Genomic DNA, 12,187 nt, shown 5'->3' with positions numbered 1-12,187 from the left:
ACTTTTTTTTTTCGAAATCCAGCTCATGGCATGTCTTGACCTTACGGCCTTCGGTCCTTGCGAATCAAATATGTTGTATGCGTCCCTTGCCGATTTTCACAACGTTCCCGCTCGTTCCTTTTAAGGGTAAATGTTTTTTTGTATGGCAAATGTTCGGTTAAAACTGATGATGGGCCGCGATTTATTAAGAATTTACGTGCAGAAAGCCTGTTGGGGTATCCCAATCGAATATAAAGCTTTTGTGCGATACAAACCTCTCTAAAATTTTGTAACGCATTGTTTCCAAGGGTATCAAAATGTTCATCATTCCGCCGGAATGTTTTTTATTCGATGTTTAGCTGCCATCACCACAACTACAACAAAAAGTAGCTAGGTGGCGCGACGAAAGACACTAGGTGGCGCGACAAAAGATGCTAGGTGGCGCAACATGGAATGTTAACAGAATGTTGAGCTAACGTAAATTTTGTGTAGATGCCGTGTAGATATGAAACGTACAAAGCTTCCGTTCTATGAAACTATTAAGCCAGGATCTGGATATGCTGGACACGAACCTAGCGAAGCAACCATGCTTCCATTTAAAAATAAGCATTTGTCTTTATATTAGCCTTAGCCGCCGCCTCTGGGAAAAAGAAAGCTGAGAGGCCAACAGTTCCAGGAGTCGCCTTTCATGGAGTATCTAACCACTAGGACCCTACGACCGCGCGACTATCTGGCCCTTAATGTGGCCTTGAAAGTTGGTCCTCGAGCATTCATTCTCATCGGCTGTACGCTCCAGTCACAATTATTTATTACTTGCTACGCCTCAATCGATCAAGACGTGATTTTGGATAATTTAATCGACCAGGGGACCGCGATTTATCAAGAATATAGATACAGAAACTATTTGGTGGTCAGACATGGTCAGACATTTAATTTTTGCCCACATATGCTTTTTCGACGATGATGACCACCCACACAAATTTTATATAATTAAGAGCTATTGAAATCGGTGGATAAAATTTAATAATAATTTAATAAATAAATCTTCAAGCTTTAGTTCCTCCAATACAAAGACAATACAAATTACTGCTAAAATTAAATTTCCTCTAAATTTTAGAATAAAACATCACTTATTTCACTTATTTTTATATGGGTTTCAATAGCTCCCCCCCGGCAGAGGTGCGAAATTATTCCACCAGAAAATCAAGTAGAAAGTGAGCGATAGGACGAAGCCTGATTCGTTCAGTCCGCTTTGGTCGAGCTTGTTGATGTAGTGTTTCCACAGAAGTATACATACATATATCCATACCGCCCAAGAAAATCCCAGACATCCTTCCTTTCTAATTACCCCATTGAGTGGCGTTTCTCAGGACACCCCCTTTTCCCATGGCCCCCTTGTCTCTTTTATATTTATAGTTTGTCTAATATTCACTTAAGAATATTTAACCAGAAAAAGGCTAAAACGATTTCGAGAGACACAAACAAACAATCAGAAGAAAAATAATAAAACTTGAAAATGCAACTTTTTGGGGCTGTTGTGGCTACGCCGTTGCAAGGTTGCTGCTTCTTTTGCCGTTGTTGCCTCTTCTTCTTCTGCTGTTTTGTTGCTGCTGTTGCTGTTGTTGCAAGTTGTTAGTGGCTGTTGTTGCAGGTTTGCAAGTGCCACTGACAAACACAGCTGTCGAGTGTGGCGCTTAAATGGCAAGTAAACTGCAGCAGCACCAGAGCCGTTTGCTTTGCTAATTTTCCAGGCCGCCTTTGGGTGCACTTCTCTTGCACCACCTCCTGCAATTGTGTGGGCGTGGCAGCAACAACAACACCAGCAGTGGCACCAGCACCAGCACCAGTTGTGAAGTGTGGCAAGGTGCTGGGGCATGGGCGTGGCTGTGCACTTGCTGCTTATTATTTGCACTCGGCGGCAAGGCCAACAGCATAATAAATTGGTGTGAGGATGAGGGGCAAGCGTCTGGGGGTGAATCGGAAAATCTTTTATTCATGAATGCCCCATGCCGCCATCCGCCCCTCCTTCGCCCCATAAAAATTGCACAATTTGAAGCGGGTCCTCGTCCTCCAGTCCACATTTTGCGGCAGACGTATGTCCAAAAAAAAAAAAAAACAGAAAGAGTGGAAAAAATTTACGCGCCTTGGGCGGTGCTCTCAAGGATTTCGGCAATGGCTCTCTTGGTCGGAAACCATCCCCACCCGATCCCCCGACTACGTCTTGGGCGGGCTGCAGGCGATAGTTGCATAAATCATAAAAGGCGCGTTTCAGCTCCTTGCTGCCACACCTCTGCCCCGCACTCGAAGAAGGACTTTACGACACTTAAGCACCCGCTTGTCGAGAGCCGGAGAAGGAGTGAAGGTGCCACAGAGAATGTCTCCAAATGTCTGAATTTGATTGCGCGGCCACAACAGGCGCTTCTTTCCACGGGCTCCCTACTTAATCTTCAATGGGTTGCAGCAACTCCCCTTGAAATACTTCCAGCATTTATTTATGAAGGTCTGAAGGTCCTACCCCCGCTACAGCCCCAACTCTTGAGTGAATATCTGTAGATTTTCGAGGCTGGAAAATTGTGTTAATGTCGGGGAAAAATGGCAGAGAAGGGGTACTGATGGAGAGCTGGCGAAGGTGTGGAGAGGGGCGAGAGCTAGAGGGAGCGAGACGGGAGTGGATTCCGTGGGATATAGAGAGGTAGAAAGCGTGGGCAAAGCAAGATACAGATACATTGTTGAGAGACACTTTCGTGCAACAAGTTTTGTATTGGGGAAAAAATCCCTTCAGGCTGACATTCTGCTCTTTCGGCATTTGACAAACCAAAAAACTATTCCCAAAATTCCAAACTTTTCCAAACAAAACGTAGATGCTCGTAGAAGTTCGATTTAAATTGAAATTGAGTGAACTAAAATGACAAACACATCAACTAAAACAGATTTCGAAAGATTATAGACACAAACAATAAATAATTTGCATAATGTGAGAAATGTGTGGATAAAGAGAAATGTTTTTGATGCAAAGTGATGAAAAACAATTTTAAATATTCAGGAGGAAGATATGCTCTAAAAGATATTAATTACGATTTTAGTTTGGAGAAAATGTTTATAACAGACAACTTTTTGTAGGAAAATTCAAACAAAAATGCCTTCTTTGTTTTGTAATTCTCAGATTTAAGGTCAAATATCAATTAATTAAAAGTAAAAAAATTTGAGTGAAGATTAAGCTTAAAAACAGAATTAAAAGCAAAGCTAAAACAAAACGAAAGTCGAATATGGGCCGAGGTTGATTAAGATATTCAAAGGTCATGTTCAAAGTATGAATGATTATGTTTACACTTCTGAAATTCAATTAAAACGGAACCATATCTGACTGCACGTAATTTTGTATAAATCTCGGTGCATCGAGGGTATGTTTTTTCAATATTTTAGGAATATAGGCCCTTATATCGGACATCTACCCAATTGTATATCAAAGAATGTAATCCAAAATGTACATCCGTAGTAATTCCCTAAGGATTTATCTATCATTAAGGTGAACCAAAAATATTATCAAGAGGAAACAGGTAATGCGATCGATAGGAAATCTGTTCATCGTAAAGATCATTCATCGGGAAAACTTAAAGGGCCAGTATCTTATTCTATTAGGAATACATATTTTTATAGGCAATATATACTATTTATCCTGGAAACTGCATTGCACTTCAACAGAATGTGCATTGAGGATTATACCTCAAGTTTTTGGTATCTTCAGACACTACTTTTTGTAATTCTTCTCTCTTTACAGTCTTCTTAGGTAAATCTACCATTGATGATGATAGCTAGGACAACGATTATCGTACATATCGATATATGATACTTTGAACTATTTCCATTTACAATCCTTAGATGCAACACGGAGATCGTTGAACGCAAACCAGGCACCTGCCACCTCCGACACTCCTGCCCCTCCATTCACTCCATTCCCCATTCCACCTTCCCCTTCATCACTCTCCTTGCCCCCTGCAGGGCCACAGGTCAGAGGGGCTACGCACTTAATTTATGACTTGGCGGGCAATAATTCAAAGTCATAGGCCTCCAGAGACCATTCAGGGAACACTCGTCCACTCATTCGTCCAAGTGGCCAAGGGAGTGAGTGGCCACTGTTACACCTCAGAACAGGAAGAGGATGGACGCCTTAGAGGGCCGACACCTCAGGACCTGGTCTAAGGAGGGACGGAGCTGGCAAATTGTGGCTAAGGAATTTTTAATTAAAATATTAAAGCATTGGCCGTAAGGTGTTTTTAATCTTGAAAATTGTTTTAATTGTTATTTAGGATTTGTTGCTCCTAATGTTGTTGTGGTTCCTGTTGTTGCTGCCTCGGTGGGTGGATGGCTATGGCTGTGGCTGTGGCTGTGCCTGTTTGTGGTGCAATTTATGGGCGCCTAATTAGAACAGACAACAACGGTGTCAGAGGTTCGGTCTCAGAGTCGTCTGCTTTCTGTTGTTGTTCCTCTTGGTTTTTGTTTTTAATATTTTTCTTTTCGTAGCTGCTTTTATTTTTTTCCTGATGCAAAGCCGCTTCATAATTACCATATTTTCAAATTACCATTCGCCAAGTGCGTCCGGGGCCACGGCCATGGCCGCCATTTTCCTTTGCCCGGCGGCCATAAAAGCTAATTGTATGCGTGCGAGGCGCCCCCCAAAGAGTGTGGGTGAGTGGAGAGAGCGAGAGGAGCGGACGGAAGAGGGGCTTAGTGGGTGTGAGGTAAATCCTTGGCATGTTGTTGCTCGGTGATTTATATTTAATTGTTGTCATTATGGTCATCAAAATCGTGTGAAGTTCCAGCGGCTCTCGCGGTGGAGCGCGTCGCAAGCAAGTAAAGAATGAGGAGAGGATGTGGCATGATGGAGTGCCTGCTGCTGCCACCTGCCACAGGACTTTCCTATACACTTGGGGGAATGCTTTCCACATAGCAAGAAGTTTTGCAATCATTAAAGCCTTCAGGAATACAGGTTATAAATACATTTTGGACTATTCAGAAGATTTATTTTAAATTTGCATAAGATCAACACTTAATCACTAATAAATACACTCGAAGCAAGGCCTGTTCTAAGGAGCCAAGAGTTTACTATCAAGAAAACTAGCAATATGTAGATATAAGATTTATTTTCTAACTTTCGGAAATTTTTGTAGCGCAAACAACTATGAGATTATTTGTATTTGCAAACAAAATTGATTTGTATTCGTATCCTGATCGTTTTAAGTATTTCCAGGATTTGTTTTGATCAGCATTTGATCGCAAAATGTTAGTGCATTCAAGTTCTTCTCTTTTTTTCCTTATTTTAATTTCAGAAATGAAGGCTACCTTTTTCATGTATTTTTCTCAGTGTAATATTTGCTAGGTCTGAGTTTGAGTCTTCCTGCCAGATGCCTAATTGTTGTGCATGTTCTGGCCCATCCTGGTGCTGTTTACGTTTCTAGGAATACCGTCTCTCCTGTGATAAGAACAGCTCCTGGGTTTCTCTTCGAGCACGATAAAAGAGTAAACAGTATATAATCAACATTGCAACATTGTGGCAATGGAACACAGAGATGGCTCGGCGCATGCCTCGCTCTCGTTTCGTTCGTTTCAGTTTCAGGACATCGTTCTGTGGGGCTTCGTCTCAGTCGCCGGCCGTTTATGGCCGTTTATGGACGGTGTTTCCTGGGCCAGAACCGAATGGGCAGAATGTGTTCATATTATAATTTGGCTTGGCTTCCACGTACGAATAGCCGTAAATTATATTGCCAAGTGGATGTCCATCGTCCATAAGTGTCGATTGGAGGTGGAGCACAGTGGAGGATGTATTTGATATTGATATGCAACTTATCAAATTAATTTGCCTTTGAATGCGTTTTGGGATGAATTATATTCACACGAATGCTGGACTCGAGTGACGCAAATTTAATTGAATTGATTGGGCTGTACGGGATATGGTATGGATTTGATTATGCAATTTGGGCTTTAAGTGTGCATGAAAGTCAATTTGCCGTTGCGTTGGCCCGTTGGCCGGTGGCCGGTGTTGGAGTTCATCAGCATTCGGGGCAAAACCCAATAAATAATTTCAATTATTAATGGAATAAAGCGTACACTTATTTGTCTGATTAATACAATTTTCCCTGTCCGACTCGCTGCTTCCTTTCGTCTCCTCCTCCTCTCTCTCTCTCTCTTTTGATCTGAATTGACACAAATTAAATTAAACTCTTTTTTTTTCATTCGGTTTGGTTGTATTTTTGAATGAGATGGGGAAAAACAGAATAACATCAGTCTGAAACAGCACGAGCCATATTCATTAGTGATATTAATTCAATATGAAATTCCTTTTCTCATTGGTTCTGATGCAGTTTCTCCCGCTGTTCAGCCGCTCCCCGTCCCCCATTCTATCCCCCGTAATCGATTGTATGTTAAATATATTATTAATTTAAATTCGCTTAATGCCATTGTACGCGGGTTGTACGCTACCCTTTTTGTGTGGGTGTTCAATTTGTGGTAGGAATCAATCGGAGTGTTTGTTGGGGAATACTGGGTTACTAGATCATATAGCAACTGCAGGATCATTTTCTGGCTAAACTGATTTCACAGATTACCCTTTTTGTGGTCCATTAAAATTAATTAAAATGTTATTAATACGCTTTTTCTGTTTGTACATATCTTTCCATAACATCATAAATAAACAACTGCCAAACCTATTTTTAAATGCACAAATTATGTATTTTTTACTGAAGTTACATACATGTTTTATACCCTACTATTATTATTAATAATAAATCCGATTGAAATGCTTGAGGATAATATTTTTTTAGTCTTTAGGACAGAACCATTTAAAAAAGTTAAAAAAAATATGTTAAAATTGTCTGCCTGCAAATAAGGGTCCAACAAGATACTAGATTACAATTTTTACTACTGATTTTATGTGTAATATGCCAACAACATATTGGAATAATGAATAAATTGTAGAATGTTGGAAGAACCAAAGTGGTTTATTATTTACATAAAATAATCCTAAGTCTACTCAAAGAATAGTCGATTTAAGGTGCAGTTTCGAAGCGGTAAATTAACTATCTTTTAAGATCTCGTAAGGATATTTGGGAATTAATTTGAATCGGCTGACCAAATCCCATTATAGTAAAGAGAAAGAATGCTACTCGATGTCAAATAAATGCTTAGATATTTTAATTAAATCCGACAACATCCGATGACCATATTTCACACTTTTCAAAGAGAAAACTTTCTGACATCTCGAAGGGTATTTCAATATTCGATTTGCTTTGCCCATTTCCCATCTGTAGTTTTTTTAATTGACTTATCGCATAGTTGTGGGCATCCTCGTTGCAGTTTTTCTGTATTTTATTTTTAACATTTTTCTGCAAACGACAAACGCATTCATCGGACAGATTGTGCTGATATAATCAGCACTTTTCTGGTTAACCAGCAGATGCAGATACTCGTTGTATCCTTGAATTAGCTGGGGAAAAAGCCGAGTAAAACAGAGAATAAAATTAAAGAGATTCTCGCACTCATCTCGAAGATGGGCCTTTTTTCCCACAAATGAAAAACGGAAAAAGGGAAAAAAGCACCATTGGGGAGAGGAAAAACAAATTACTTAGGTTTGTTTGTTTTGCAAAAATATTTTTCCCATTTTCCCATTTTCCCATTTGCTTGTGCGACTTGGGCCCTAGACAAAAGCGCCTCGAGAGCCAAATATGGCTTCGTCATTTGCAAATTCGACAGTTTTTGCCATGGGAGTGTATCGAATTGAGGCACACAAATACACCCACAGAGACAGAAAATGAGTACAGCCCACGTAAATATCTAAAATTAAGTCCTCCCTTTCCCTAAACAAAGCACAAAACCCAAACCCGCAGAAGCATTCCAATAAATATGAGCTGGGAAATAAAATATCTCTCGTTAAATGATGACAGCAGCAAATATGAAAGCATGCCTGGAGGGGCAAAACATCATCCACCAGATACAGATACAATTACAGATCGAGATACGCAGCTTTCCGCACCTGTCCGGGGGGATGGGATGTGTGCAGGTGTGTGGGATGTGTGCGATGTGAGTGCGTGTGTGTGTGTGTGTGTGTGGGAAAGGGCATTAATTACAACTGTCTAAGTGCGATTCAAAAGGAAGAGTCGCACCCTCTACGGTGAGGTCCAGGCGCAGGCTCAGGACCAGTCAAGTGCTCTCCTGCTAAACAAATATTTAAGTTGATTGGGCGGGCGAGAGCAAATGCAAAAAGTTTCCACTCAAGGAGTTCACCAAATTCGCATAAATTCAATGCGTGCCCTGGCAGCCGTGAACTTTTTAATGTATTTTAAAACACTTTCCACTAAACATTTTAAGCAAACTGCTTGCCTCTTTCTCTCTCTACCTCAGTGCTCAGTCTTTGCCATCGTATCGTCTCTCTGTTTTAGTCGCAGTCACTGTCTCTGGCGGAGTCGCAAGTCCAAGTCGCTGGGCTGCCAAGTTGACTTCCTGTGAGAGCGGCAAAGTTTTCGTTCCTTGGTGCTGCTGCACGAAATCCCACGGAGGCTGAAATCAAGTATTTCATTTTGGATTCAACTGCTGTCCGAGAGCATTGCAACAACTAAATGGGGCAACCAGAGGGAAGGAAACTCAGCTTGGGGAAAGTCAAACGAATTTTAGATACCCTTGAATATGTGGAGCCCACAAAAACAAACATTTTTTTATCATGGATTCACTTTTAATAGTTGAAAATTTGGTTCTTTTTAGCTGAAACGATTAATAAATCTAGAAATTTCGCTATTTTCTGGATGAAAGAAAAAGGCCTCATCCGATGTGTAGGATAACATGATCATAGCTTCCAGTTTCTAAGGTTGCAAGTGTTGCTCTCTTTTCTGCTCATTAACTGCTAAGAAAATCACCTGATAAGGGCTCAAACCCCATTGTAGTTCTCAAAAAGTTCTAGTTCAATTCTTATGATACTTGACCGCGGGTTTCAATTTTTAGGATTCCTGAAAGTGCTTAATGCACAGATTTCACGCCTTCTTTAAAAAGGGAACTCGACTTTCGTGGAGAGCCAGGAGCAACAGCAAAAGCAACAGCAGCAGCATCCTCAACGTGGTAATAACAATGCCGGGAATAAGGAAAAGTTCTTGAGGAGTTTTTCGGCACTGCTCCTAGGATCCCATCCCACTCTTATGCTACCATCTTTCACTTCTCCGCCCCCCCCGCCCGTCGGCAGTTGGCAGATGAGTTTCGAGCAAGTTTTGGTCTACACAAAAAATACACGATATAAACTCCATTTTGTGGGGCTGGCTTGGTCAGTGTGTCAATGTTTGTTTTATGTGCCTAGCAGAAGTTTTACTCTTCCCCAAAAGAAAACTCAATCTCCCACACCCGCAGAGACGCATTTTTCAATTAATTATAGACTACAGGAAAAGGCGAATGGAATGGATGGGGAGGGTGGGGTAATAAATGAACAAATAGTGTGGAAAATCTTTGATTTGCTCACTTTTGCATTCACACAAGCGATTAATAATGCTGTCGATGCACTGGCCGGACTTAATTTGTGTGTGTTTTTGGTCTATTTAGAGCGGCTTAGGCCTGGCCTTTATTCCTTGGCTGTCGAGCATGTAATTGCATTAATTTATTTGGCCAAAAACGATGGCCAGAACTTTTGCCAGTTGCTCTGATCTCTGACCACGACAAGAGTCCGAATCCGTGCAGGACCTGGCCCGATATGCTCCGACTTGCCAGTAATTAAAACACTGAAAATGTTGGAGGGAAAATCCGGAAAACAAAATACAATTTAAAGTGTGTGGGGGGAGGGAGGTTGCAGCAGGAGGGCAAACAAAAGTTTTGCACATTTGAAATGCAGCTTGGATTTGTTTTAGTTTTTGCTTAGCATTGCTGCCAAATATTTGCAATGGCCCAGAGATTTGTTTGCTGCATTTACAGAGGCCCACAATGGCACAATGGAAGCCCAAATGCTTGACGGTTCAAATTGGAATTTGCTTTTAATTGTTTTTAATTAAGTATAATTTATTGTGCAAACATCGTCGGCCACAGTTTGTCTGCAAATGGAGCTTATTCCTAAGATTTCGAGTGGGGAAAACATTCTCGAAATTTCTTGGTAGCAACAACAAAAGCTTAAAGGTTGCTCTAGTTACTCGAATTTAAATAATAAATGGCTTGCTTTTGGAGGTTAATGCGAATCCGTTTAAATGGTTATCGATTTTGTTCAGCAGTTAATAAGCAGAAAATTCTAGCGACACTGAGAGGAAAACCATGAGAGAAACATTCGTAAACAATATTTGAATGAAAGAAGTATTTTGAAATGCTAATAACTTCATGCGATCCTCCTACGATTGGGGCTTAATCCCCCTTCTTTAATCTCTTGATTCGGTAATTCTTTGTTCTCAGTGCAAATCCAGGACTATAAAAGCCGGTGAACCTTGCAGTACAGTTCCACTTTGCTTGCAACATGCTGACAGAAAAGTTTCTGCGGCTACAGTCCTTTTACTTTCGCCTCCTGGGACTAGAGCTGTTGGACCAGCAGGAGGTTCAGAGTGTAGGGGATATAAGGCGAAGCATTTGCTGCATCCTGGCCGTGGCCACATTCCTGCCACTGAGCATCGCCTTTGGTCTAAACAACATCCACAATATGGATAAACTAACCGACACACTCTGCTCTGTGCTGGTGGATCTGTTGGCCCTCTGCAAGATTGGAATCTTCTTGGGGTTGTACAAAGACTTCAGAAGGCTAATTCAAAGATTTCACGATATGCTTGAGAGGGGTAATATTTGGTATGTGATTTGTAGGTTGATTTCCACAAAATTTCTCCTTTAGAGTGCCACTGGGAGGTTGCAGCGAAGATAGTTACCAGACAGAATGATCGGGATCAATTCATCAGCTCCTTGTACACAATCTGCTTCCTGGTGGCTGGTGGCTCCGCCTGCCTGATGTCTCCCCTGCACATGATAATACGCTTTTGGAGAACAGCCGAAATGGAGCCAGACTATTCCTTTCCCAGCGTGTAAGTGGAGGAAAAGAGTCCCCGGATGCATACATCACGTATCTTTCTCCTTTCAGATACCCCTGGGACAATCGTCGCTTCCACAACTACCTCTTCTCGTATCTGTGGAATGTGCTTGCCGCCTTCGGCGTGGCACTGGCCACCATCTGCGTGGACACACTCTTCTGCTCGCTGACGCACAATCTGTGCGGACTCTTTGAGATCTGCCGCCACAAAATGTTGACCTTTAATCGCAGAAGACCAGTGGAGACGCAGCAGAACCTAAGGCACATCTTCCACCTGTATGGCGAGTGCCTGGAGTTGGGGAGCTCATTAAATGGCTTCTTCAGGCTGATCATCTTTGCCCAGTTCATTGCCGCCTCGCTGCACCTGTGCGTGCTCTGCTACCAGCTCTCCTCGAACCTGATGCAGCCCGGTATGCTCTTCTATGCCGCCTTCATGGCGGCCATTCTCGGCCAGGTGGCCATCTACTGCCATGGCGGGGCCTGTGTCCAGGCGGAGAGCCAGCTCTTTGCAGAGGCCATCTACGAGAGCGACTGGCTTCCGCTGCTGCTGGACGGAAGGCTCGATGTGGGACGCTCGTTGCAGATTGGTATGGTGCGTGCCCAGCGCGGCTGTCGCCTCGATGGCTACTTTTTTGAGGCCAATCGGAAGACATTTGATTTGGTACGTGGCGTTGTCAAAGTGACTGTGAAAATTCCACTAAATAATATCTATTCGCTTGCAGATTGTTCGTACTGCCATGTCGTATGTGGCCCTACTGCGATCCACATCTTAGATCATCGATTATATTGTTCCGGTCATAAAAGAGCACAATTATTGATACAAATCGATTAGCTTGATAACGATAACTTTAGATTGAGTGGAAATGTTGTTAGTTACTCGTAGAAAGGGATACTCCTTCAAAGGGTCCCACTTTCAATATAGTTCTCCGTCGCCCCCATTAAATATTCATGAGTGCCCGAGGCGGCGCGTTCTGGTTTGATTAAGCTGCATGGAAATATTTGCAATTATGCTTTAAGCTGGTGTGGTTTAAGCCACTTGGCTAATTAAGCCTTGTTAATGGCAATAACTGCGTTGAAAAATCAGTGCCGGGGCCTGTTAATGCCTTTTGCATTATTGGTCCAGTCGCTCGTTGTTGTTGCTGTTACCACTTTACCCTGCTCATTGGACACGCAGAGGAGGGACGC

The 12,187-nt window shown here is 42.1% G+C and overlaps 1 protein-coding gene across 1 annotated transcript; it reads left to right on the top strand.

Moving 5' to 3' along the window:
- The first annotated feature begins 10,444 nt into the window (after positions 1–10,444).
- Positions 10,445–11,775, top strand: LOC108153967 (putative odorant receptor 98b). The gene is made up of 4 exons (XM_017284064.2): positions 10,445–10,757; positions 10,811–10,997; positions 11,054–11,663; positions 11,725–11,775. Exons 1-4 carry the CDS (start codon positions 10,445–10,447, stop codon positions 11,773–11,775), a joined length of 1,161 nt encoding a protein of 386 aa, XP_017139553.2.
- Positions 11,776–12,187: the final 412 nt, after the last annotated feature.

This window comes from Drosophila miranda, chromosome 2 (assembly GCF_003369915.1).
Source record: "Drosophila miranda strain MSH22 chromosome 2, D.miranda_PacBio2.1, whole genome shotgun sequence".
Taxonomy (NCBI): Eukaryota; Metazoa; Arthropoda; class Insecta; order Diptera; family Drosophilidae; genus Drosophila; species Drosophila miranda.
Note: the sequence above shows the minus strand (reverse complement) of the source record. Positions and strands in the feature narration are given on the sequence as shown.